General features: G+C 47.1%; 1 protein-coding gene across 1 annotated transcript in view; it reads right to left on the minus strand.

Annotated features, from left to right (window-relative positions):
* Window positions 1-27,223, minus strand: part of DYNC1H1 (dynein cytoplasmic 1 heavy chain 1) — a gene marked incomplete at its 5' end in the record, with an annotated part of 100,148 nt that extends 72,925 nt beyond the window's left edge. The window contains 26 exon segments of the mRNA XM_077466658.1: window positions 1,445-1,610; window positions 2,447-2,620; window positions 2,700-2,866; window positions 2,960-3,106; window positions 5,915-6,124; window positions 6,211-6,321; window positions 6,404-6,517; window positions 6,612-6,767; window positions 8,921-9,160; window positions 9,687-9,806; window positions 9,894-10,004; window positions 11,492-11,668; window positions 14,961-15,101; window positions 15,197-15,343; window positions 15,448-15,597; window positions 18,376-18,555; window positions 18,702-18,788; window positions 18,790-19,216; window positions 19,218-19,563; window positions 19,566-19,776; window positions 21,630-21,833; window positions 21,835-21,858; window positions 21,986-22,257; window positions 22,365-22,551; window positions 23,093-23,348; window positions 27,050-27,223. Coding sequence (XP_077322784.1) covers window positions 1,445-1,610; window positions 2,447-2,620; window positions 2,700-2,866; window positions 2,960-3,106; window positions 5,915-6,124; window positions 6,211-6,321; window positions 6,404-6,517; window positions 6,612-6,767; window positions 8,921-9,160; window positions 9,687-9,806; window positions 9,894-10,004; window positions 11,492-11,668; window positions 14,961-15,101; window positions 15,197-15,343; window positions 15,448-15,597; window positions 18,376-18,555; window positions 18,702-18,788; window positions 18,790-19,216; window positions 19,218-19,563; window positions 19,566-19,776; window positions 21,630-21,833; window positions 21,835-21,858; window positions 21,986-22,257; window positions 22,365-22,551; window positions 23,093-23,348; window positions 27,050-27,223 — 4,699 coding nt within the window.
* Window positions 27,224-27,650: the final 427 nt, after the last annotated feature.

The raw sequence follows: 27,650 nt of genomic DNA on the forward strand, positions 1-27,650 counted from the left end.
TAATGAAAAAGTCTGATAATCTCTCTCTCTCTCTCTCTCTCTCTCTCTCTCCCCCCCCCCCTCACTGATCATTGACAGCTCGACTGTGGAGAGTAAGCAAGTATTAAATTCCTGGGAGTGCACATCTCGGAGCTTACCTGGACAACCAACATCACTAACCAAGGCGGCACAGTAGCGCCTAGAATTTTCAGCTGCCTTAAAAAAGCCAGTCTCCTTAATACATTCTATAGGGGAAGCATTGAAAGCATGCTGACCAGCTGCATCATTGTCTGGTACGGGAACTGCAGTTCTGCTGACCACAAGACCCTGCGGCGTCTAGTGAAGATGACTGGAAAGATTGGGGTCTGTCTCCCCTCTATCCTGGACATTTTCCATACACGATGCTCCAGCAAAGCTACCAGTATCATGAGGGATCCCCACCCATCCCTTCCAGCTCTTGCCATCAGGTAGAAGGTACCGGAGTATCAAAACTAGGACTGTCAGACTGCTAAACAGTCCTAGTCCTCAACTCTTTCAAACCTCTTCTACAACCTATATATGGTGACCAGGAAGGTCTCACTTCCCATCCTTTTTACTCTTGGATATGCACTGGACACACTTTATAAAGATTTGCTGCTACAAAGACTTTTAGAAAAAATATATACAGTACATATGTACAGTTAAGTATAGGTTAATAAATTTTTTAGTTCTTGGCGGTGTTCTTACTCTTTGTATATTTACGTTTAATTTGTATGTAGCACTGTGGCCCTGTGAGATACGACATTTCTATGTTCTCACGTGTAGTAGAATGACAATAAAAGCTTGACTTGATGATGTAGTCAGTTTTTTCCTTAGACCCTTTTCACACTGGGGTCGCCCGTGCGTTAGCGGTCAAGCATCGCTTGGTTTTAGCAGCGCTTTATCGCTGTTTGAGCGGTGCTTTTTGGCCGCTAGTAGGCCACTTTTAACCCCACAGAAGGGGGTTAAAAACGCCTGTGTTGCAGCGCTTCCAAATCGCTTTTCAGGCGATTCGGAAGCGCTGCCCATTCATTGCAATGGGCAGGTGGCGCTGCATACAATCAGTTTCAGAAGCTTCCTCTGATTGGCCGAGCCAGAGGTTGTGACATCAGCCTGTCTCTGACTCAGCCAGAGGAAGCTTTGCATTCATGGATGAAATAAATTGCTTGCACCGAGTGCCGCTGCAGTAGGCTCTTGTGTTCCAGGTATGCAACAGAAGTCTCGGCTCGCACCCGGGAAAACACGGGGTGGTATACAGAGCCGCAGCCATGTATACTTTACACAGCACATCCAGCGGCCTCACAGGTAAGCGAGGAACAGTTCGTTTGGGCCAGCTTAGACAAAACAAATGGAGAGAGTGTGGAAAGATTGCGTATTCTTCAAAAGAATCAATAGATCTACAATGCAGAAACACCAGTAAAGAGTGCCTAGGCACTAATGATCGTACCTCCTCTCCTTCCCTGGAAGAGATCCCGAGAACGATGGAGCTATCCTCATTCAGGATGATACTTGAGACTCCGGCAAACATCTTCTTGAAATGTTTTTGCAGCTTGGGAACGTTCTTGCTGTTGCCAATAATTTCAAGGAGGTCCTCATCTCCAACAAAGTAGAACCTACAAAGTGTGAAATAAAAACCATGAGGGTCCCCCGGTCTGAATTCTGAATTGGTTTCAGGTGCCGTTATTTACTTACAGTATCCCCCCCATGAGGAAAATACAGTATATGTCCAGCCAGTTTTATTTTTATAGATTATGCAACCCTTTGAATGCCTTGTTTAAAAGGGGTTGTTAAGGTTGTGTTTTTTTTGTTTTTGTTAAACATGTTTTACTTACCTCCTCTGTGCAAGGGTTTTGTACAGATTGGTGCCGATCCTCCTCTTCGCGGGTCCCTCAGCAGCGCTCCTGGCTCCTCTCCGCATCGAGTGGCCCCTCGGAGACCCGCATTCCAAGGGGACACCCGTGCGGGCTCGCTCCCGAGTCCTGCTGCTGCGTCCATTGACACAGACAGCAGGACTCAGTCCAACCCCCTGGCTCCCATGTCACTGGATTTGATTGACAGCAGCGGGAGCCAATTGCTGCGCTGCTATCAATCTATCCAATGAGGACTCGAGACAAGAGGCTGGAGATGCTGTGCTTGTCCCCATCGCTGGACCGATCAGGTTGCGGTAGTAAAGGGGGGCTCTGGAAGGGGGGGGGGGGGTGGCGGCAACTGCACCATAGAAGGTTTTTCACCTTAATGCATAGACTGCAAACCTTGATCGTTTACTACCCCTTTATTGGCGATCCACCATTAAATGATAACTACACCCTTTTTACATGTTACAGCCATAGTTTAGGCATACTTGCCACCCCTGCTCCCCCCCACCCCGGTCAGATTGTGACCCCACAATATACAGCCAGAAATAAAGCATCACCAGCTCTCCTCAAACTGACATACAAACAGTGCTTACCGGGGGAATGAGGACCTCTCCCTCTCCAGATACTCTCCCAGTGCCTTCTGGATCTTTCCCAGCAAGTCGGCCAACCTTTCCAAAGATCTCTGTACCCCCTGAATGTTCAGGACATCCATGACCAGGGGCGATTTGGTAACCTTCTTCATGAGGGACAAGAACTCTGTGCTGATACTACGAGACAAAAAAGAACCAAAAATCAGGACTCTGTTCCCAGCAGAACACACACCATAGACCAGGAGAAGAGCGCTACCTCTGGAATCGCTGAGTTTCCACAGGAAGAAGGTGTTTGATATCCGCGCTGCCAGTAAAGATGCCTTCCAGGTACACCCAGCGCCTCTGCACGTCGATCCAAATGTCGAACAAAGCCAAGATCCTGTTCAGCTTGTCTTCCCAGCTCAGAGCATCTTCTTCAAACACCTGATGTGTCCAAAAAGACAGCAAAAAAGGAGTCAGCGGAGGAGCGTTAACATGGAAAAGCGTGCAGAGGTGTTCCGGAAATCAAAGTCCTACCTTGTAGTATGGCGAGAGCTTCATGGCCGAGACGCTGTTGATGTGCTCCTTGACTTTGTTGAAAAGGTCGTCCCAGCCACGGATCAAGCGACATTTGTTCTGATAGTTGACCAGATCCAGTTCATAGGCATTCCAAACTTCACGGATCTAAAAACGGGAAACCGTGTAAACTTCAAAATGCTAACCATAAACATACAAGGCCATTCACAACATCACCAACCTCATCTGCAGATATCGCCTAAATCGTCCCCTCCGCTCCTCCCAGGACCTCGTGGTCTCTCTAGCTCCCCTTTTACCTCCCATGCTCTCCTTCAGGACTTCTCCAGAGCCTCTCCCATCCTCTGGAACTCCCTGCCCCAGTATATCCGATCAGCCCCTAACCTGTCCACCTTCAGGACTTCCCCAAAGCCTCTCCCATCCTCTGTAACTCCCTGCCACGGTATATCCGATCAGCCCCTACCCTGTTGACCTTTAGGAGATGCCTGAAAACTAATGTATTCAGGGAAGCCTATCCCACACCCACCTAACTGTCCCCGACCCACCCCCCATCAAATTTCTCTGCACCCCCCCCTCCCTTTAGAATGTAATCTTTACGAGTCGGGCCCTCCTGTATCTTCGGTATTGAATTGTACTGTAATTGTTTTGTCCCTCCTATACATTGTAAAGCACTGCGTAAACTGTTGTCACTATATAAATCGTGTACAATAATATAATCACAATTCAAACCATAACCATGCTTCATTTTAGAAATTAGAGGATTTTTTTTTTTTTTTTTTTTTTTTTTTAGGTCACAGCTCAAACACATGAGCAATGCTGGTCTGGATTACTAGAGCTGAGATCTCTGTGCAGAGGCTGAGCGCCTTCCATACACTTCAGACAGGAAAAGTGACAAAAGCAGCCAGCAACGCATCCATATATGAAAAGTCCTTTGTTACAGGGTGATTATAGAGGAACGTCAACAGGTTCTGGACCAAAGAAACCTTTGTATATGGACACCTGGAATTGGTGGTTGCCTGCTTAACCCAACCTCCGTCTCACTATATAGGAGGCACAGTAAACCCCTCTTTACAAGACCGAGTACAATATACAAAGACTATTATTACCAGCCAATGGAATCATCTTCCCACAATACCGAGGATTCATGTGTTTCTGCATACATGGCCTTCATCAGGGGCAGAACATCAGCTGTACCATATGAAAGGATCCTCAAAGTAATATGGCAAAAATATTCCAGTGCTGGCAATTGTGTTCATTACAAATAATGTGTATTCTGATCTTCATCAGAGACTGTCAGTGACCAGGAGGCCATTCTGGCTCCAGATCGTTGCAATGTGACCAGGAGTGGTCGGCGACCATTCTCCCAGCACAACACAGTTTAAAGCAGCATTCCACCCAAAAAAAAAAAAAAAGTGGAACTCCCGCTGTCTGGATTTAGGTATTTTCTCCCACTTCCCGCAAAAGATGGCAGCCTTATCCGCCACATCCCCCACACAGGTACCAGTCAGAACACGCAGCGCGACTGGCGCATGCGCAGTAGGGAACTAAGCTGTGAAGGCTTCACTTCCCGATTCCCTCTGCTAGCAATGCCGGCGGCAGCACCCCGGAAGAGCCGAGGGGACGGATCGGCTGAGGACATGGCGGGCGCCCTGGGACAGGTAAGTGTCCTTTGACAAAGTCAGCAGCTGCAGTATTTGTAGCTGCTGACTTTAGAGAAAAATACATTTCAGATGGAACTAATGCTCACCCTTCGCTCTGCACGAGGAATACAGTTGAGAACACATAGGGGATCTTTTTACTTTCTGAAGGGTTTGTAATTGTGTCTAGACCTGACTTTTCTGTACAGCAGTTATGAGCTCGTTTGGCTGTCCTACGTGTCACAGGAGTGCAGTTTGTTCTCACCTGACAACGGGCTGAAGGTCACCGTCGGCTGACGTCACACAAAGCCGGTCCAGGCTCAGGAAGAGATGACACCCATATGGTAGGGATCCACCCAGGAGCCTGGACTGGCACCACCTCTCAGCGAATCACTGGACGCCTGAACCAGCCGCTCCCGCCTCCTCCATAGTCCATCGCTCCAGTGAGCGGTGGGGCAGAGCAGAGACCCGGTGATTAACTGGTGTTTGATCGCTCGGTTCTCTGTCTTAGAGCAAGCGGGAGAGGGGGGGGGGGGGGGACTGAAGCTGCATCCACCCAAGTATGAGGAGTCAAAAAACAAGAGAAGTATGGGATTTTTTTCCCCATAATCATACTTGCCTAGGTGGAGGCAGCATAGAAGCGATCCTGCATCTGTCCCCCGGCGTCTCTGCACTAAGAACCGAGCGATCGACCATGGTCGATGGCTCGGCTCTGAGCGGAGAGCTGCTGCCTGTCAATCAGCAGCTCTGCTCCTCCACGGCTCACTGGAGCGCTGAGCCGTGGAGGGGCAGCTCACTGAGAGGCTGAAGCCGATATCAGTCCAGGCACCTGGCAGATTTAGACTCGGGATGAGGCGGTGCCTGGACTGATCTGGGTAACGTCAGCAGAGGGAGGACTTCAGACCACTCTGCTGAAAAACGGGTCACAGGAGTGCAAAGCTAACTACATTCCTGTGACCCAGAGGAGAAGCCCAGCCAAACAAGCTCAGGCTGGACTTCTCCTTTAAGCAATATAGCTTGATCACATCACTGTCCCGTTTGGGAATAGACAGAGGAGCAGCAGAATACAGACTAGTCATCCCTCTGCTCACTTCTCGTTAGAATTTTTCATGACAGCAAATGCTCCTGCTCTAGCACAACCAATTGGCTTATATTTTGCCCAGATCCTTATCTGAACATTAGTGTACAGGGAGCAAAAACAATGTAAAAACCAAGATCTTAATACTAGCTGCTGGTGAGCACATTTTACAGTGCAATAAATGATGCATTACTGTAAAGCAGCATGCATTTCCCTTTATTTTTTGGAAATATAAAAAATAACCTGTTTCAAGAATTCCTCCAAAGCCATTTCTCCCTGGGCGACCAACAAGACATCTTTGACAATGGCCTCATTCCTTTGCAAGTCGACATCCCAGATCTGACCCAGAGTGAGTTCAGACACCACCCAATTCACATGCAGTCTCTTCATCAGCTGCTTCCAATGTCGGTCCTTCAAGGCTTCGGACTTCAGCTCGATCACCAGCATGTTCACCTAACAGCAAAACAATCGTCAGTATAACACCTTATAAAAAAAAACACAATACAAGGCCAACCAAGTCTACTATGACATCACTCTACCTTCATGTAACCCTTCAGCAGCCTTTGGACGAATTCGTAGGATGCGTATTGTCTCAGTCGGGCAGGGAAGTTCTTCAATTGGTTCAGCAGCCCGTCCAGGCTTTGACGCAACTGTAAAATGATTAAATCTGGTTAGAACGTTGATGAATGGACGCCATTGTTCTGTAGGAGTGGATGAGGTAGGGTCTGGTACCTTGCGTGGTTGGACAGACACCCACGGCTGCTCCTTCATCTGGTCAATCTGCTCCCACACTTTGGACAGCTCAGACCAAACACCCTTCAGGTCTTGTAATTCTTCAAACGCCACCTGTGGACCAAGAGACACGCGGGAATCAGTTCTTACCGCCGCCACGAATCGATCGCTGTAAAAACGATAGAAGTGAATTGTCACCGAGACCTACCTGAACACGTTCTTCGCTGCCACTGAGGAGTCCGGTATCCGTCAGCTCCAAGGCTTCCTTGGCTTTGGCGCATTTCTCACGGTCATCTTTCAGCCTGCCAAACTTTCCTTCATAAATCATGAGAGCCTGGAGGGCATCCTCCGGACGCAGATTACCCTGAAACATTCATGTAGAATAAAAGTATATCAGGTTCACCTCATTCTGGACACGAGATGTCCCAAGAAACATTTCTCTTCTTTACAGTTAAAGCTGAAATTGGGCAGAAAATGTTATTACATTCTTACATTGGTCCATCTCATATCCATATGATCCCCATTTAAGCTGCAAAGCGTTGTAGTCATCACTACTATAGTGAGCAGCAGTCTTCCGAGAGGCTGCCATTCTGCATAGCAACCTGTATTTTTTTTTCAATGAATACAAAAGCATTCACTGATTGGACCAGGTGGAGAAGTAGGGTGATAAAGGTAATGACCTCAACCAATAAGGAAACTTTCTATTTATTGTAAAAAGGTATCCAAGTCTGGGTGCACACTAAGTTTTGAAGGACTCCGCTTGCTCAGCAGGGAATCGCTCCGTTGATCCCCGCTCACCGTGCAGGGACTGACCTGTCAGAGGTCAGAGGGGCAGCACAGTGGTGTAGTGGTTAGCACTTTCACCTAGCAGCAATAGGGTTGCTGGTTCAAATCCCGACCACAACACTATCTGCCTGGAGTTTGCATGTTCTCCCTGTGCCTGCGTGGGTTTCCTCCGGGTACTCCGGTTTCCTCCCACACTCCAAAGACATGCTGGTAGGTTAATTAGACCCTGTCCAAAAAAAAAAAAAAAATTGGCCATAATATATGTGTATGTGTATGTGTATGTCAATGTTGTAAGTGCGTCGGGACCCTACAGGTTAAAGGACCGCATAAAAAAAAAAAAAAAAAAAAAAAAAAAAAAAAAAGCTGCAGATGGACCAGTGGCAATTCAGTTCATATAGGTAGAGCTATACAAGTCATTCATTCATAGGAGAGCGGGGCTCTATGGGGGAGCGGAGCCGATTTCTATGGGGGAGAATCGGAAGAAAGACAGACCACTTGTCCGTTTTCATCCAATAGATAGATGGAAAATAAGATTTCTATCCATCTGCATTTAGCAGATCGGATGTCAGCGCTGACATCCATAGCTCCATAGAGGTGCATGGAGCGTCCGTTATGGTCCGCCTGGAAAAAAAAAAAAAAACCCACAAACGGTCCACATGTGTGAAAGAGCCCTTAGACGCGGCTCACAGCAGGGGTCTGTTCCTGGGACAAATCGGGCCCAAAACTGAGAAAAAGGACTCCCCTGTGCAGCGCGCCCCGTGCCCGCCACAGGCATGTGAGAACCGGCTCCATTGGGAGGCAGTCACAATTTCCCCTCATGTGAATTGGATTCGGGAAAACCCTCAATTTCCCCTCATGTCGCATAAGTGTAAACCCAGCCTAAATACGAATGCTTGTGACTGGCGGTTGCAGGCATAAGAGGCAGAACAGGAACATGTGTGTACAAACATCCCAGTTCTGCGAGGAGAGACCGAGAGAGACACCGAGACACACACACACACAGAGACACACACACACACACACACAGATCTCCTCTAGTCAGTCCCATCCCCCAGTTAAAACACACATCTAGGGAACACAATTAACCCCTTGATCACCCCCTAGTGTTAACCCCTTCCATGCCAGTGACATTTATGCAGTAATCCGTGCATTTTTATAGCACTGATCGCTGTATCGATCCAAAAATGTGTCAAAAGTGTTGATCATAATGTTGAAATCTCTGGGGGGGGGGGGGGGGATGATTGCCACCATTCCTAGTGAAATATATAATAGAAGTGCTATAAACCTATCCCCCATCTTTTAGATGCTATAACTTTTGCACACACCAATCAATATACACTTTTTTCAATTTTTATTAAAAATATGTAAAAGAATACATATTGACCTAAACTGAGGAACAAATTTGGAATATTACAGAAAAAAATAAAATATTGTTTTCAAAACTGTTGCTTTTTTTGTTCCGCTTTTTGTTTACAGCGCAAAAAATAGAAACCCGCAGAGATGATCAAATACCAAAAGAAACCTATTTGTGGTGGGAAAAAAAAAGGATGTCAATTTTGTTTGGGGGCCATGTCGCACAACCGCGCAATTGTCAGTTAAAGAGATGCAGTGTTGTATCGCAAAAAATGGCCTGGTCATTGAGCAGCCAAATCTTCCTGGGCTGAAGTGGTTAATTGCTAAAAATAGAAAAAAAAAAAAAAAAAAAAACACACCACACAATCATTCACTTACAGCAACAGGCTTGGTCTTCTCCCAGTCGGTCAGCAGGTCGATGGAGCGACTCTCCACTGCCCGGTCCTCTTGAACAATCTTCATCTGCAGATTGGCCACTTGCTGCTGGATGGCGGAATCCTTTCTTCTCATGATGTCATTGAACGCACCCCATTCTCCCTCAATGTTGTCGATGTAAAGCCAGGATGAAGGGAACTGGAAGCGCTGTTTCTCCAGCAGACGCTGTCCATTCCTGTACAGCTGTAGGATAAAAAGGACAAGCGGTGACTACGGAGTCCGGGGAACAAAGCGGCAAGAAAACAGGAGGAGCTTCTATAGGACAAGAGAATGATAAAGAGATATAGGAGTAAGATAAATGGCAGCATGGAGAGGATCTAGGAAAAGGACTTAAAAACAAAAATTTAAATAGAACTATGGCCTGCCATAAAATACGTGGCGCAGTAAGGGAGCGCTCTTGCCATTTCCTCTTAGCGATGCAAAGTCCCACAAAACACCTGGAGACCCTTCCAGTGAAGACCCCTTAACACATCTTCTTATGTTGGGGTGACAACAATGTTGCACTTCTCCATACAGAGGAGGAAGGAAGAGGAAGTTACGAGGAGTCTGCATCGCAGTCATTGGATTGAGTGCCGTTCAGGCGCTCATACCGGACTGACTTTAGCTGTACTAACACCACATTCCTGTCCAATACACACGTTTCAAAGGCAGAAAAGCAAAAAAAAAAAAAATCCACTTTGCCTCCAATGACCCAAAACAGTCTACTTACATCAACTTGTTTTTCAAACTGCTTGATCTTGCGTTTCAGAGACTGTACATAAGTGATGAAGGTCACGGCGTCCGACGTGCTGGCCGTATCCACTGAATGTTGCTCCAGCTCTTGACGGGACTGAACAAAAAAACCACACACAAACAGTGAAAAAAGGATAAAAAATATAAATATATAAATATATATAAAATATTATAAGATCCATACCTTGGAAATCTGTGAATGAAATTCTGTCATGTTCTGCCCAAGCATCTGGCCGAACTTGCTGAGGACCTCTTTGTGCCAAGAATCATATTTCAGGTTGACTTTAGATTGAACCTGTCACACCACAATAATACAGAATACAATGAGATGACAGCCTGACAGTTATAAAATTATTCCACTTCAATGTTTAACAACACGTAAAATTTTTACAAAACAAGATATTTATATATCAGTCATAGCAATTAAAAAATAAATTTTGTAGCATAAAAAAAAAAAAAAAAATGATAATATATATATATATAAAAATTTTAATATGGTGTGTAATATATTCACACACACACACACACACACACACACACACACACACACACACACATCTATACTTACCTGCTCTGTACAATGGAAATGAACAGAGCAGCCACAAACCTTCTCGGGTCACCCACTGGCACCCCTCCTCTGGCAAGTGCCCCCATGGAAAGCTGCTTCCTATGGGGGGGGGGGGGGGGGGGGGGGGGGGGCACTCATGCATGCTCACTCTTGAACACCACTGCTGTGTCCATTGACACAGACAGCAGGACTCTGCCCCGCCCCTGACTTTGACAGTACTGGGAGCCAATGGCCCCTGAGAGCCAGTGAGACCCAGAAGTGAGGGGAGAGAAGAGCTGCAGATAAGCACTGCATCCAATGAGGGCTCAGGTAATTAGGGCAAATACTGCAGCTGCTGACTTAATAAAATTGGACACTTACCTGTCCCAGGGCCCAGCGATGCGAAGCCCCACTCGTCATCTTCCCTCCGTTCAGCGGCGCCAGTATTGTAACTGTGAAGCCACAGCCGGGCACCCGCTGCGCATGCACGAGCAGCAGCGCGAGTGGCTGCGCAATCATCTGGGACCTGTCACGTGTCCCAAATGATTGACAGGAGGGAGGGGCAGCGCTGAGCCCTTCCTGCGCCGAGGGGAAGCGATGTCAGCAGCCCAGGCACTGAAGGAGGCAGACTACGAGGGACCCCCTAGCAACAGCCATTTAGAGGGGAGTTTAAAAAAAATTTAAAAAAGATAAAAATTTGGAAATTATTATTTTATTTTTTTTTTTTTAAGGAACATTAACGATTTTTTTTTTGGGGGGCAACTCCACTTTAGGGTTTATGCTTCAGAACCACTTTAAGGATAAAGATCATAAAATCTGCAAAGAAGGTGTGAAAATTTGCAGCATCCATAGGGAGGTAAGTGACAGCCCCTGAAATAGCCAGCGGGTCATGGAAGGGTTAATGTGTGGTCCAGTGAGGTTACAACTATTCAAAGGCTGTAAAAGTGATTGATCCCATTAGAGGCAATGGTGACGATTTTATAGAGACAAGAGCAAAATCACAAAAGGAGTATATAAATTCTGAAACGTTACTTTGTGGCGAGGCCTCACTTCCAACTCTCGGCTCTGGATGCACGAGTTGCCATTGGATGTAAATTTTTTGCATGGCTTCAACCACAGCCCAGAAATAGCAGTGCTATTATAATCCCAAGGGAAGACATTTGTTGGTGATAGGGTAGGAGGATATTTGGACACCCTCCCATGGCATATATGTCAGACAGGCTATTAGAACCCACCTTTCCATAGTCGATGATGACGGGTCCAAACTCCTTCCTGGTCTCGGCGTTGTCAAACGTCCCTCGGGCCTTCCGGATCTGCACCAGCAGCGCCTGCCACTTATTCAGATCTTCTTCCAGACGGTTGTAAATGTTTTCGGCTTGCATGTCCCACAAGCACTGGTACTGCAGCCACACCTGAAACATACAATCAATTATTCACAATGCAGAAAAAAAATAAAAAAAAAGACCCAAAAATCAAAATCACAATAAATAACTCCAGAGAAAAAAATAAATAAATAGCTAATCCTAAAATTGTCACCACTACATTACACAGCCGTTAGCATTTATACATTCTTTGCAAATATTGTCATCCTAAGGGCAGGTATAAAGTTCTTGACGGTGAGGACCAGTCTTCCCATGAAATGCTTTAACCTGGGGCGTATCTATAACCAGCTGCCGACTGCCACACGCCGATATAAGTCGTCACAATGGCAGCGGGGGGGGCAAATGGGCGTACCCAGGGCTTTTTTACTCAGAATAGGTGCAGGAACTCCCTCCTTCCGAGTCACCTCTTGTGAGCGCCTCCGAGCCCCATTCCTTGGTTCCACCCCCTACCCACCTCCGAGCACCATTCCTTGGTTCCACCCCCTACCCCACCTCCGAGCACCATTCCTTGGTTCCACCCCCTACCCCACCTCCGAGCACCATTCCTTGGTTCCACCCCCCTACCCCACCTCCGAGCACCATTCCTTGGTTCCACCCCCCTACCCCACCTCCGAGCACCATTCCTTGGTTCCACCCCCCTACCCCACCTCCGAGCACCATTCCTTGGTTCCACCCCCTACCCCACCTCCAAGCACCATTCCTTGGTTCCACCCCCTACCCACCTCCAAGCACCATTCCTTGGTTCCACCCCCTACCCACCTCCAAGCACCATTCCTTGGTTCCACCCCCTACCCACCTCCAAGCACCAATCCTTGGTTCCACCCCCTACCCACCTCCAAGCACCAATCCTTGGTTCCACCCCCTACCCACCTCCAAGCACCAAGCACCAAGCACCAATCCTTGGTTCCACCCCCTACCCACCTCTCAGTAATGGATACAGAACCAGGTATCAATTTGTGGTGCTAAAAGTAATTTGTTAATGATAGGAAGCAAAATAGATCCCCTGTAGCCAGCAACAATGGAGCACCCCCAGCAACAATAGACTCCAAACAGCTAACAATAGACCTCTCCCTCAACAGTAGATGTCTCCCAGAAATGATTATCTCCCAGTAGCATAAGAGTCCCCCAGCAACAATAGATCCCCCACCAGCGACAACTGACCGCCCCAGCAACAATAGACTGCCCCTGTAAAAATAGATCCCCTCCAACAATAGATCCTCCAACAGCCAGCATCAACAGACCCTCCAGTACACCCCAGCACCCCTTGCCATTACATACATTCAGAGCTGGAGGTAAGGGAACTGCGTTCCTGCTGAAAAAAAAGCCCTGGGCATACCTGGACTTCCCTTTTAATAGTTGGGGATAGCAGGAGCGTGCGCACCGCGTACAGCGTAACCGTGCCCACAGGAACGGTGGACTCTATGTCCCCCGGCAATCGTGTCACAGTGCCTAAACAAGGCATTTCCCCGTTCTCATTGGGATTCCGAGAAAGAGCATGCAGAGGTTGCAATACGTTCAAAACTCTGCAGCGAGGATCCTAATGAGAGTGCGGAAGCATGAGCATATCACTCCAATTTTAAAATCTCTTCATTGGCTGCCGGTCTCTACAAGGATTGAGTATAAGGTCTCTCTTCTTGTGCATCAATGCATACATGGACAAGCTCCACCTTATCTTAAGGAACTTCTTAGATTGCAAAAATCTACCGCGTTCCCTTCGCTCAACTAATTTGAATTGTTTAGAGGTTCCAAAAACTAGGTTGAAAACCATGGGAGATGGGGCTTTTTGTGCTGCTGCCCCACGTCTGTGGAACGCTTTGCCTGATAGTCTGAGGGTTTCTCAGTCTACTGAAAATTTTAAAAAGGGGTTGAAGACTTTTCTTTTTAGCAAATGTTTTGTAAATTAAGCGGTTTGTTTTTATTGTAATTATGTAGCACTTTGAGGTCTTTTGATGGAAAGTGCATTATAAATAAAATTTATTATTATTATTATTATTATTATTATAATGACAGATCACTGCTCCCTGTCATCGGGAGCAATGATCGCCATTATGTGACTAGTAGCCTATCCCCCACCCCCCTGATAGAATCACTCCCTAGGACACACTTAACCCCTTCACTGCCAGTGTCATTTACACAGTAATCAGTGCATTTTTATAGTACCGATTGCTGTATAAATGACAATGGTCCCAAAATAATGTCAAAAGTGTCCGATGTGTCCGCTAAAACGTCACAGTCCCGATAAAAATTGCAGATTGCCACCATTACTAATAAAAAAATAAAATAAAAATACCATAAATCTATCCCCTATTTTGTAGACGCTATAACTTTTGCGCAAACCAATCAATATACTCTTATTGTGATTTTTTTTTACCAAAAATATGTAGAATACGTATCGGCCTAAACTGAGGGAAAAAAAAAAAAGATAGTTTTTATATATTTTTGGGGATATAGAAAAAAGGTAATGCGTTTTTCTTCAAAATTGTTGCTTTTTGTTTATAGCACAAAAAATAAAAATAAACTGCAGGTGATCAAATACCACCAAAAGAAAGCTCTATTTGTGGGAGAAAAGGGACGTCAATTTTGTTTGGGAGCCACGTCGCACGACTGTGCAATTGTCAGTTAAAGCGACGCAGTGCCGAATCACAAAAAGGGCTCTGGTCGGGAAGGGGGTAAAATCTTTCAGAGCTGAAGTAGTTAAAGTGGTCGTAAACCCGTGAATAATATATATATATATATATATATACACACACACACACACACACACACACACACACACACACACATACATATACATATACATACATATACACACATATATATATACACACACACACACACACACACACACACACACACCCAACCAGCAAGACAAAAGGGAAAAAGGAGAGCTAGTATGCATTGTATTCTAGCTCATTATGAAATACTTACCTTAGTTTGAAGCTGGTGCAGCAGCCCCTGGACATGTAAAGACATGTGAAATCTCTCCGGAGTTATTTCCGGGTTCGAATGCTCCGGCGCTGTGACTTGCCGGAGTCGCAATAACATTATCACTATGCACGCAGGAGCCGCCCGTCACGCCACAGCAGCTTAAGAAAAACGGCACGAGCGAGCCATTTCTTAATTGCGGATACAGTGACTATCTCCTGTACAGTGCAGGTTTAGGAGATATTTCCAGTACTTACAGGTAAGCCTTGTTCTAGGCCTCATTATAGGCTTACCCGTATTGAAAAGTGGCGGGTAACGGTTTACAACCACTTTAATATCCTTGTCTTCCCACACACTGAACGCTGCAATAATCCATCATAACTCTGGATGGCCTTACCTTGACATACTGCTCCACTTCGGTCACAATACCCATAATAGCGCTGTACGCTTCATCCATTCCAGACTGACCATCCGGCATACGGGTCAGGGCATTCCTGTAGTACTTTTCTTCTTCTGACAACTCATAATGGACGCCCACCTGTCCAATGCAAGCAGCACCATTAACTCCCCAGTACTAGATAAACAACGTCGGGGGGGGGGGGGGGGGGGGGGTCTGCCAAAAAACGGCATTACCTGATATCTCTGGCTCTGGATTCGGGGGAGGGCCAGGACGTGGGTTTCCCAGTTAAACAATTCCTGGTACAGCTTATATCTGCAATCTTCAATCGGTGGATTAAGATAGATGACCTGATTGGTGATGCGGAGTTCATGGACAATATTCTGCAACAAGAAAAAAAATAAAAAAAATTTATACACACACTGGTTGTAAGATACTCATCCTGAGCTGAGTGGTGGAATGTACACATACAGGAACGATCGTGTACCTTGATTTTGGGCTCTCCGCCTGGTTTGTGGCTGGCCTGAGGAGCGTCCGTGTCCATGTCCACGTCGGCTTTATCATCAAACTGACCCAGGAGGACTTGTGTCCACGATTTCAGACCGGCCTGAAGACGCACTCCCAGGATTCTTTCAATCTATGGCACAAGAAATGCGTGTATGTAGGCATCAGCATCTGACAAACCTTCTGTAGAAATCAAAACAACCCACCATGGGCAGCTGTCCGGATCTGTCATAAAACAACCTCGGTTCTTGTTAGGAGAGGAGCGCCTTCTGATGAAAGGCTCAGGTGGTGTAGGATTTCCGATTTAGTTAGTAGTTGCGCAAAAAACCAAGACATATATTCAACGCGTTTCAGGGAATTTGAGGCTACACTTTACACAAGGACTATAGAAAAGAAAGCACTTTTTTTTTTTGTAAATTAAGCTTGTGTGTACTTTCAGTTCTACAGCCCCCAGGAGGGTAAAGCTCCAAATGCCCCGAAAAGCATTATACCAAGACGCCTTGTGGGAGGCCCATTTGCCTCTCCACACCCCCCAGTGTTACATTCCGAGGAACCAAGAGCTTGACTGATCCTCTGAGGAGCCGAGCAAGTCAGGGACTGACCTACAGGCACTCTACAGTTTAATCTCCTGACCACCCCCCCAAAACCTCGGGCTTCAACTGCCAACATCAGAGACAGCTCATCTATTACCAGCATACCCCAAAATAAACCAAGTATTGAAACAACCCATTGTAAACAGACTAGAATATTAAAGCCAATGTATCATTATCCAGTTTCTCTGTAGCAAGGCTTTCCCTGTGTACACCCATAATAAACTAAAAAGGACAAGTTCACGTTCTGTAAAATGTTACACTCATATTTAGGGTGAAATACGTTCCTATGCTGCCGCCGACTTCCCTGGTTCAGATGGTGACAAGTGTGTGTGGCGGCAACCAGGTGAGGAGGACAAAGACAAGTGTGTCTTGTCTACAGTCAGGCATGGTGGTGGGGGTATCATGGTCTGGGGCTGCATGAGTGCTGCCGGCACTGGGGGGCTACAGATCATTGAGGGGACCATGAATGCCAACATGTACTGTGACATACTGAAGCAGAGCATGATCCCCTCCCCCCAGAGACTGGACCGCAGGGCAGTATTCCAACATGATAACCACCCCAAACACACCTCCAACACCACCACTGCCTTGCTAAAGAAGCTGAGGGTGAAGGTGATGGACTGGCCAAGCATGTCTCCAGACCTAAACCCTATTGATCATCTGTGGGGGATCCTCAAACAGAAGGTGGAGGAGCTCAAGGTCTCCAACATCCACCAGCTCTGTGATGTCATCATGGGGGAGGGGAAGAGGACTCCAGTGGTGACCTGCGAAGCTCTGGTGACCTCCATGCCCAAGAGTATTAAGGCAGTGCTGGAAAATAATGGCGGCCACACAAAATATTGACACTTTGGGCCCAATTTGGACAATTTTCACTTAGGGGGTGTACTGACTTTGTTGCCAGCGGTTTAGACATTAATAGCCGTGTGTTGAGTTATTTTGAGGGGACAGGAAATTTACACTGTTATACAAGCTGTACACTCACTACTTTACATTGTAGACAAGTGTCATTTCTTCCAGTGTTGAGAAAAAAAAAAAAAGAAGAAATTATATTATAATAATAAAAAAAAAAAAAAAATTTATTATATATATATATATATCTGCTGAAATGAATGATTAATTGCTCAATCGTAAAAAATTGATCGAGGATGATCCACGGATTGAGCGCCGCAGTCTCGCCCATAGGGAAGGCTGCAGCTCCGGAGCGGCGGCCATCTTGGTCCACCCGGCGGTGGTCTAGTAGCGGCGCGATGACATCACCCGCCTGCTTGTACGTCTACTCTGCTATTCCAGGCAGAGTGGACAATCAGATGTGTGAATAATATTACGGTATTGGGGGGAGATGTGGACATTACAGTTAAACTAATTTTCTAAATTTAATAAAAAATAAAAAAAAATTGTAAAAACTGTATGTGCGTTATAATTAATCGAAATTAGATGATTAAATCGATGAGAAAAAAACGCTTAATCTAACAGGAAAATTGTAATCAGTAACAAATATACAGAGTGTATACACACACACATATCACCACTATGATGATATCAAAAACATTTTGATAACAGATTTATTGTACTTGTGTATGCGGTGTTTTTAATATCATTATAGCGCTGATGCCATCAAGTGATGGAAGGTCCTGTCCCAGCCCACAAAAGGCAGAGACATATATCCAACGGTCTCCAGGGACTTTACAACACATGTCCCTGAAACAAAAACAAAGTCCTTGCATGTAAAGGTTTTATAGTGTTGTATAAGTATTTTTAAATGATGTTTATGTGTCATATGTACCATTGGAGATATATATTCCAAGTTCCTTTTTATACATAAACACACACAAATAAAAACCTATGTGCCTCAGTTTATAGTCTCTGTACTTCAGTAACCGTCTGCTGGTAGGAGGTACAAGAAGACAGCTGAACTGAGTAGGCAGGAGCCTGACATTGCACCCACAATCCACTCATTAAGGGTGCAAAGCTTCACAGGCTGCCATTTGTTTTGTACAACACACACACACACTTTTTTTATTAGATTATATTCTTTAAGGTGAATTTTGTACTTTCAGACCTACTTTTGCTACAGTTGTCAGTGACAATTAGAAGTAGAGCTTAGCCCATAGTTTGTCCAGCATGGCAAAGAAAAAAAATCACACCAACTCCCTATACCAGTGATGGCGAACCTTGGCACTCCAGATGTTTTGGAACTACAATTCCCAGGATACTCATCTACACTGCAGAGTGCATGAGCATCATGGGAAATGTAGTTCCAAAACATCTGGGGTGCCAAGGTTCGCCATCACTGCCCTATACCAACTGCAGCCCCTCACCTCCATATCCAGCTTGTTGACCCAGATGGAAAGGTTGGAATAGGAATGAAGGTTCAAATCATCGACCGCTTTCTGGACTCTGTTGAGGATCTCGGAGAAGGTTTTGTTGTCGTACATACAAGTCTCCAGAGATCGAACTTCCAAGTCGATTTTCTCTTCGATGATGAGCAGATCATCCACCTTGGAGAGACACAAAAACACCAAATTCTAATTAGTAAATCTTTTCCCTCAATAGCTCATTGATGATGTCACACCATTGCTTCTGTACCCCAATGAACATCCAGAGAAAACTAGATTAAAAAAAAAAAAAAAAAACACACAAATACCTTTTCTTGGAAGTTGAAGACTGTTTCAGCCAAACGTTGGACATAAGGATCCAGTTTGTACGACTCCCAAACCAGAGCGATTCCTTCCAGCTATCAGAGCCTGGACCTCCTTCTTTAGACCCGCGACCAGCAAGCAGATGGTATTGCGCTCCTCCACTTTCTCACAAGTGCGCTCGTAGGTACGGACGCTTTCAATAAGGGAAATAGCAAAAGGGTACAGCTGATTGGCCTGGTGGGCTTTGTTGACGATGGCCAACGGGACGCGGAACCCGAGCCATTTGAGGTTCCGGACCTCTTTGGAGAGCGTTATGATTTCTGGCAGGAAGTTGACCTTTAGCTTGAGCACGTTCCCGGTCCTCCCTCTGGCGCGTGTACTTTCGATGGTGAAGATGCGCCCGGACACACCGAGATTACGCTGCTGAACCTTCCTTGCCCAGTCATCGAAAATTTCCTGGGTGTTGAGTTTCATGCGGAAGCTGTCGCCATCTTGTTTCAGCTTCTGTCCTTCACGTGATTTCCCAGCCTTTGCCCAGGACGTCTTCCACGCGCTTCATGTAGGCAGTCAGCTGCCGGTCTATCTGCTTGGCCCAGATGATGGAGCCCGAGACTGGCGGGAGGTCTCGTACGTGGCTCATCTTGCACGCTTGGCTTTGTGGATATTGTACTTTGAACTTGTCATGAAGGGATTCAATGTCATCCTTCACCCGCTGGATGAGCTGCGTTTGGTACTCGCGGATCGCTCCCCTAATGTGAGGTCTAACAAAAAGAGCGTTGAAACGGGAGAAGATCCTGAACATCTCGTTGGCGTTTTTGGCTGTGCCGAGTTGATCTCGGAGACGGGCGGTGATTCTGGTCTCCACTCGTCTATCCTTTCATCGTATCTTTTCAGTGCCGCTTCCCACGCCTCCGTGCCTTCTTTTGAGACATCCAAGCCATCAACTTCCTTTACGTTCTCGTAGGCAAGGTTGACCTCCTCAATGGCGTTGGCATCTGCGGCATCAAATAAGACTTCTGCCACCTTCAAGTCCTGGGGTTCAGGTACGTCCCCCTGGATCTGTTGAGCCACTGCTGTGACCTGGGAGGAATACAAAAGGGGAATAGAATAGTTTTTGTGCAAATTTATAAAATTCAACTTCTAATGAAACTTTTAAAAAGGTACATTCACACCATATGGAGTAGAACTGCACTGGGCCGCCATTTCAATGCAGTCCCAAGGCAAGACAAAGCAAAACGCCTCGTTTTACACCTGGGTGGTTTTCACCATCGCGCTGTAGCTAAATAAAAGATTGACAGGCCGTATATTTTCCTGCTTAGGGCAACCCACTGCCTCGTATCACATGGTGCCCAATAGAACTTTCTGACATAACAAAGTTTGGGGGGGGGGGGGGAAGCACTGCACTCGCCTTTGGCACTGCAGTCATCCCATCACATATCAGCTGCCATGATGTCATAGTGGCTGGTGTGAACAGACACTTAAACACAGGATGCCTCTGATACCATAACAAAGCATTCTGGACTTTCTAATAAAATCCAGCGCTACATCTGCACTTGTTAACCCACAAAGTCTGGCCAGGTTTGTATTTGATTGGAAAAGTGGAGAGGGGGGGGGGGCTGCATTGTGCCTGCTCATGTGGGTATGCGTGCCCCAATATCCAGCAATTCAGGTCTTATCAAAAACGACTTCCTTCTAACATGTCAGCCAGCAATTAGGAGGCTCTGGTGGCTCACTCAGCACCTGCTGGCTGCAAGTGGAAAGTGTGAAAACACTTTTAGCCTGGGACAGATAGAGCTGGGTATAGACTCCCCTCCTGTCAGTATACAATGTTCACATTGCGGCTCAAGTCACCTATGGGGCCCGAGCGCAAGTGGGAGCGGGTATCAGTCAAAACTAGGTAGGAATGCCATTTTGGGTGGAACGCCACTTTAAGAACAAAATGTAAGTGCTACCATTTTCTGTAATGCAAATGTTAAAGCAGAGTTCCACCCAAAAGTGGAACTTCTGCTTTAAGCACTCCTGGTTACCTAGTTTTTGATAGGTACTTCCTGTCCTTCCTCCTCCTGGCTGCCTAGGCAACTCTTCCTCTTCCCCTGGGTGGCCCCTCACTCTCTGCAATCTTCTGGGACACCTCACAGGTCCCCGGAAGTTTGCCTGGCCACCAGGCAGCGCAAATTGTGCATGCGCAGTGCGCGCTCGGCTGTGAAGCCGCAAGCTGCCGCGGCCAGGCGCCCACAGTTGCAATGAAGGCGCGGCAGGGATTAGCGAGGCTTTGGGTGGCCGCTGGCAGACGGAAGACTTGCTCCATAAAGGACCTGGGCTAGCCAACCCATCTACAAGTCATATCAGCGGGTGTGGTGGGATGACAAAGTGTTATATCAAAAAAATTCAATAGACGCACGAGGGAGAGAGAGAGGGAGAGAGAGAGGGGGAGAGAGAGAGAGAGAGAGAGAGAGAGAGGGGGAGAGAGAGAGAGAGAGAGAGAGAGAGAGAGGGGGAGAGAGAGAGAGAGAGAGAGAGAGAGGGGAGAGAGAGAGAGAGAGAGAGAGAGGGGGAGAGAGAGAGAGAGAGAGAGAGAGAGAGAGAGAGAGAGAGAGAGAGAGAGAGAGAGAGAGAGAGAGAGAGAGAGAGAGAGAGAGAGAGAGAGAGAGAGGGAGAGGGAGAGGGAGAGGGAGAGGGAGAGGGGGAGAGAGAGAGAGAGAGAGAGAGAGAGAGAGAGAGAGAGAGAGAGAGAGAGAGAGAGAGAGAGAGAGAGAGAGAGAGAGAGAGAGAGAGAGAGAGAGAGAGAGAGAGAGAGAGAGAGAGAGAGAGAGAGAGAGAGAGAGAGAGAGAGAGAGAGAGAGAGAGAGAGAGAGATTGCAGTGGAAAGTCCAAACAGTTAGTCGTCCATTTTATCTATGACCATCCATCTACTTGATAATACCGCCGCTCACCTGTGGTCGGAGGACCCGCACAATGACGGCTCTCAGCTGTTCATGCTGCCGCCGAAACTTCCTCATCTGGTCCAGGCGGGACTGAAGCTTCCTGTGGGCGGGATTAATCCTCCAAACCATCTTCAAATTCTCCTCACGTTTTCTTTTAACGATATCCCTCAGAAGAACCTGAAGCTTCTCATACTCATCGTCCCAGGTTTGGAAAAACCTCAAAGCAGGCAACCATGACCTAAAAACAGAAGTAATGTGTCATGAACGGGGCGAAGCGTCAGGATTGGAACATCAGCCTCTGTGGTGCAATGCACCCGTTCGTTGCGATTTGAATATTGACAGGTACACTTTGAGCTAAAACCTACCTTCTCAAACTCCTCATAAGCCACATGCATAAGTTTCCTGGTGCCCAGAACCTTCAGCAGCTGAGAACTGAGGTCCCGGGAGATGGCTTCCACCAGCCGCAGGGCCCTCTGAATGGGATACTTTGTGTTGCGGATTTTTCGGAGGTGGGTAAAGATGGCGACCAGAGCCTGTCTTATTTTGTCCAGTTCGGTGGCTGACAACAGGTCATTCAAAGGGAAGTCCTTCATGAGAGGGTTGTAGTCATTCACGGTTTCCAAGGCTTGCTTGAGACCTGTCCAACAAGGTGACAGATTCTACATCAAGAGCAAACCCTTTAATAGATACTACACTTATGTCCATGTTAAAGGCAAACCGATCAACAACGGTTCCATTGCTTACCTGTGTCTGTGTCAAAGCTGACTGTGGCATGGAAACGCTTGCCGTGCTTCAAGATGTCCAACGTCAGAAGAACCTCGGGGCTCTCGCGCTTTTCCTGGATGCGGTAGAGCGCCCTCTCCAGGTTTAGCCAGAAACTGATCTCCTGCAGAGCAGTGCCAGATGCAGGATCCCGGTCTAGTTTTGTTACCTAAAAAAAAAAAAAAATAAAAAAAAAAAAGTTTTAGATTTACTGAAAAAGAAGAATTTCATGTCAAAGGGTCAGCCCACCCAAAAAGAGTATACAAAATAATCAGTGGTTAATTGGAAAGCACTTTGGTTTGAAACACTAGCTGCATGAAGTTTGCCTGTTCTCTGTGCCTGCATTAGGTTTGCTCTAGGTACTCCTCACATCCACCAAGACATGCTGGGAGGTTAATTGCCTCTAATGTGTGAGAGATACAACTTAGATTGTAAGCTCCTAGAGGGCAGGGACCGATATGAATGTACATTGCTGTGTAAACGATTGGTGCTAGATGCAGAACATGGGGTGAACACGAATGGGCTGAATCTCTTGGGGTTCTATAACCTTGGCAGGCTGGGGAGGCAACCAAGATCCTCCACACATCCAAGGTCTGTAACCACCACAAACTCCAAGATGCAAGTTTCGTGGGCACATCTAGGTCAAAAATTTACTACAGCAAGTGCTACAGACAAGGCTCTTTGCCTTGGATTACTCGCTGGAATTTTACCTTCTGAATCTCACGAATCCAGCGGTTGACCCCGGATTGCAGCTGATTGAGGAATGTCGGGTCTTCTACTTTGTCTCCGAAATCTGTGACTTTGGGTTTCTCTCCTCTCTCGTAGCACTGCTTGGCTACGTTGGTAATGATGGGATGGATGAGTAGACTGATCTCTGGGATCTCAATGTTCTGCTGCAAGTGTAGAAGGCCCATTTCCAGCTCAGCAATCTTCTTCTCAACTGAAGGCGCCATTTTGTCTCCATCCCTGGAAAGAAAAAGTAAAAAAAAAAAAAAAAAAAAGTATGAACAGAGAGAAGTCTGGAGCAATGAGGATCACTGAATGCAGAAGAGGATGGGGGGGGGGGGGGGAGGGGTATTAATCCCACCAGAGAATCTGTTCCTGGGGAGAAACCTGTCCCGTTTATGGTTGAACCTGGGAGATCCACATCCGGCATCTACCGCACCTTTGGATGTGGGCAACCACTCTGCCAGGTCCACGCTTGGCCAACTGAGGAAACCTGCCAATCATCCACACCTGGAATTTGTTTTTCTCCTTCTTAAATGGCTTGTTTCAATTCCTGGGAATTTGAAACTGTTGGATATGCGACGACACAAACTACTGATAAGAACCCAGAAAGCTGCTCAAAATAGGCTTTCGTACCAAAACCAAATCTGAACTGACCAGATACTGCTGAAATCTATTTTATTGCCAGTCATATGATCTAGCCACCCATTTAACTGTTACCTTACTACTAAGATGATATGAATGCTCATTGGACTACAATCATACCTCTAACATTCCTAGAACTTATGCATATCCATCCGTATATATTGTTAAACAATGTTTGTACGGCAGAAACACTTTCACTCTCCAATAGTAGCCGAGAACTGTGTTGTAGTTCTCCACTGCAGTTAATAAAAGCACCTACCATATATACTCGAGTATAAGCCGAGATTTTCAGCCTCTTTTTTGAGGCTGAAAGTGCCCCCCTCGGCTTATACTCGAGTCATCGCCGTCTGCCTGCCCGATCAGCGTGTCGAGCAGACAGACGGCGGACATTCTGCTATTCAAAAGCCGCGCCTCCCTGTCTGTGATAGGCGGAACACTCAATTTCCCAGCAGTCAGTGGTCCGCCTATCACGGACATCCGCTCATCCTCATACTACGGACGAGGATGAGCGGATGTCCATGATAGGCGGAACACAGACTGCTGGGAAATTGAGTGTTCCGCCTATCACAGACGGAGGCGCAGCTTTGAACAGAGGAATGGCCGCCGACGAAGAGCGGCGATCCTGGCATGGCAGAAGGACGGAGGCTCGGCACGGGACGGAGGCTCGGGACACAGGTAGGCTGGACACACAAGGCTGCACGGACACACACACAGGATGGATGGATGGATGGACGGACACACACACACACAGGGATGGATGGATGGATGGACACACACACACACAGGGATGGACGGACGCACACACACACAGGGATGGACGGACACACACACACACACAGGGATGGACGGACGCACACACACACAGGGATGGACGGACGGACACACAGGGATGGACGGACGGACACACAGGGATGGACGGACGGACACACAGGGATGGACGGACGGACGGACACACAGGGATGGACGGACGGACGGACACACAGGGATGGACGGACGGACGGACACACAGGGATGGACGGACGGACACACAGGGATGGACGGACGGACACACAGGGATGGACGGACGGACGGACACACAGGGATGGACGGACGGACGGACACACAGGGATGGACGGACGGACGGACACACAGGGATGGACGGACGGGGACACACAGGATGGACGGACGGACACACAGGGATGGACGGACGGACACACACACACACACACACACACACAGGGACGGACGGACACACACACACACAGGGACGGACGGACACACACACACACACACACACACACAGGGATGGACGGACACACACACACACAGGGATGGACGGACACACACACACACAGGGATGGACGGACACACACACACACAGGGATGGACGGACACACACACACACAGGGATGGACGGACACACACACACACAGGGATGGACGGACACACACACACACAGGGATGGACGGACACACACACACACAGGGATGGACGGACACACACACACACAGGGATGGACGGACACACACACACACAGGGATGGACGGACACACACACACACAGGGATGGACGGACACACACACACACAGGGATGGACGGCACACACACACACAGGGATGGACGGACACAACACACAGGGATGGACGGACACACACACACAGGGATGGACGGACACACACACACAGGGATGGACGGACACACACACACAGGGATGGACGGACACACACACACAGGGATGGACGGACACACACACACAGGGATGGACGGACACACACACACAGGGATGGACGGACACACACACAGGGATGGACGGACACACACGGATGGACAGGCATGTCTCACCCTCGGCTTATACACGAGTCAATAAGTTTCCCACTTTTTTTGGGGGTAAATTGGGGCCTCGGCTTATATTCAGGTCGGCCTATACTCGAGTATATACGGTACTTATATTATCTAAAGAGGGATTCCACCAAAAAAAAAAAAAAATATTAAAAGCCAGCAGCTATAAATACTACAGCTGCTGACTTTTAATAAATGGACACTCACCTGTCCCGGGTTTCCAGCGATGCCGGCAGCCGAGGCCGATCGATCGCTCGGCTCTCGGCTGCTGCAGTCACCATTCTAGGTGAGGGAATCAGGAAGTGAAGCGAATCGGCTTCACTTCCCGGTTCCCTACTGCGCATGCGCGAGCCACGCCGCGCAATAGGAAATCTCTGCGCTGTCACTGGGACCCGTGTGTTTCCCAGCAGACAGCGTGGCAGGGCAGGAAATGGCGTAGACTCCCATGGGAGTCTATGCCCGGAAGTGGGTGAAAATACCTGTCTTTGACAGGTATCTCCACCCCCCTCCCCCCTGAAAGGTGTCAATTGTGACACCGGAGGGGGTGGGAGGGATCCGATCAGCGGAGGTTCCACTTTAGGGTGGGATCCCGCTTTAAGATCTGGATCTACTATCTCATCTGAATGTTGTTTGAAGACCCCTAAAATCGGATTTAACACAGAGAGACTTCTGGTTCATCACTATGGGCTCATTCACACAAAAGGCATCCCTTGCTGCCTCTTTGAAAAACCACTGCGCTGAATCGCTTTTCAGATGGCTGTAGAGAAAAAGCTGCCAGGCACTGACAAGGCCATACTGCCACCTCCAAAATTGCAGCTTGTTCTCCATGAATGGGGGGATTTTGTTGTGTAGATAATGCGCTACAACCGCAAGACAAGTGATTGCAACGTGGAACTATTCATTGATTGGGTCGCTGTGGTGGCGGAGTATCGCCCGCCAAATCCAACAAAGGACTAGAATGTGTTGTATCCGCAGTGTGTCTACAATCCTGAATTACATCTTAGGGTTTTTTTTTTTTTTTTTAGTAACTCACTGAAAATTCTGCCCCCGTAAATGATTAGCCAAAAATAGGGGTTTTCAGCATTGCGCTGAAAAAAAAAAAAAAGGCTGTCGAAAACTCCCTCAATTTTGACTCGATTTTTACCTCGCTTATGGTGCGTTTTTTCAGGAGGAGACAAAAAAAAATACAAAAAAAAAAAAAACAAAGCGCAACACAGGAGCACAAAGTGACTACATGATACATTGCGATTGCTGCCTTAATCAATGATATTCGAAGCCCGCGATTCTCATCCCTGTCCTCATCAAATAGCGCCAACAGGCCAGGTTTGCAGGTTTCCCTTTATCGTGCACATGTGCTTTTTTGAACAACTATTTTATCTAAGAGAAATTCCCACAACACGGCCTGTTGGGGGGAACTGGAGGACGGGTTTGAGAACCACTGAGCCACGTGCCCAGCAATCATCTCACTGTACAATTACCTGTCGGCTTTCCCGGATTCTCGGATGTAAGACTTGAAGAAAGGGGCAACGGCGTTGCTGATGAAGGAGTGTAATGTCTCGTACGGAGAATCCTCGCTGAGCGTCAGCACCCGCAGCTGAGACGAGATCGGTTTGTCGGCATCAATAACAGGCGTGCGTTTGATGAACGCCAAAACTGCAACAAAGCAAAGACAGCGGAGAAGGTCACATTTATTTACAGCGAGTCTGAGGTGGAAAAAACATGGAAAGAGGAACTTTTTTTTTTAATTATTATTAAAAAAGCAGCTACAGAGAAAAAATAAATAAAAAAAGTACAAATATTGTAGTTGCTAACTTTTTAAAAAGCAGGTTAACCCCTTCAATACCGGGCACTTCCCCCACCCCCCAAAACTGAAGACCATTTTCACGGCTGTCACTTTTTTTTTTCCCCAGCGCTGTCACACTTTGAATGACAATTGCACAGTCATGCAACGCTGTATCCATAGGACCTTTTTTATCACACAAATAGCGCTCTCTTTGGTGGTATTTAAAGAGGAAGTAAACCCTGATGGGTGTTACTTCCTCTTCGATTCCCTGCAAAGGTAAAGCATAATGACTACTG

Source organism: Lithobates pipiens, unplaced genomic scaffold (genome assembly GCF_037356315.1).
Source record: "Lithobates pipiens isolate NorthernLeopardFrog02 unplaced genomic scaffold, aLitPip1_a1.2 Scaffold_37, whole genome shotgun sequence".
In the NCBI taxonomy this organism is placed as follows: domain Eukaryota; kingdom Metazoa; phylum Chordata; class Amphibia; order Anura; family Ranidae; genus Lithobates; species Lithobates pipiens.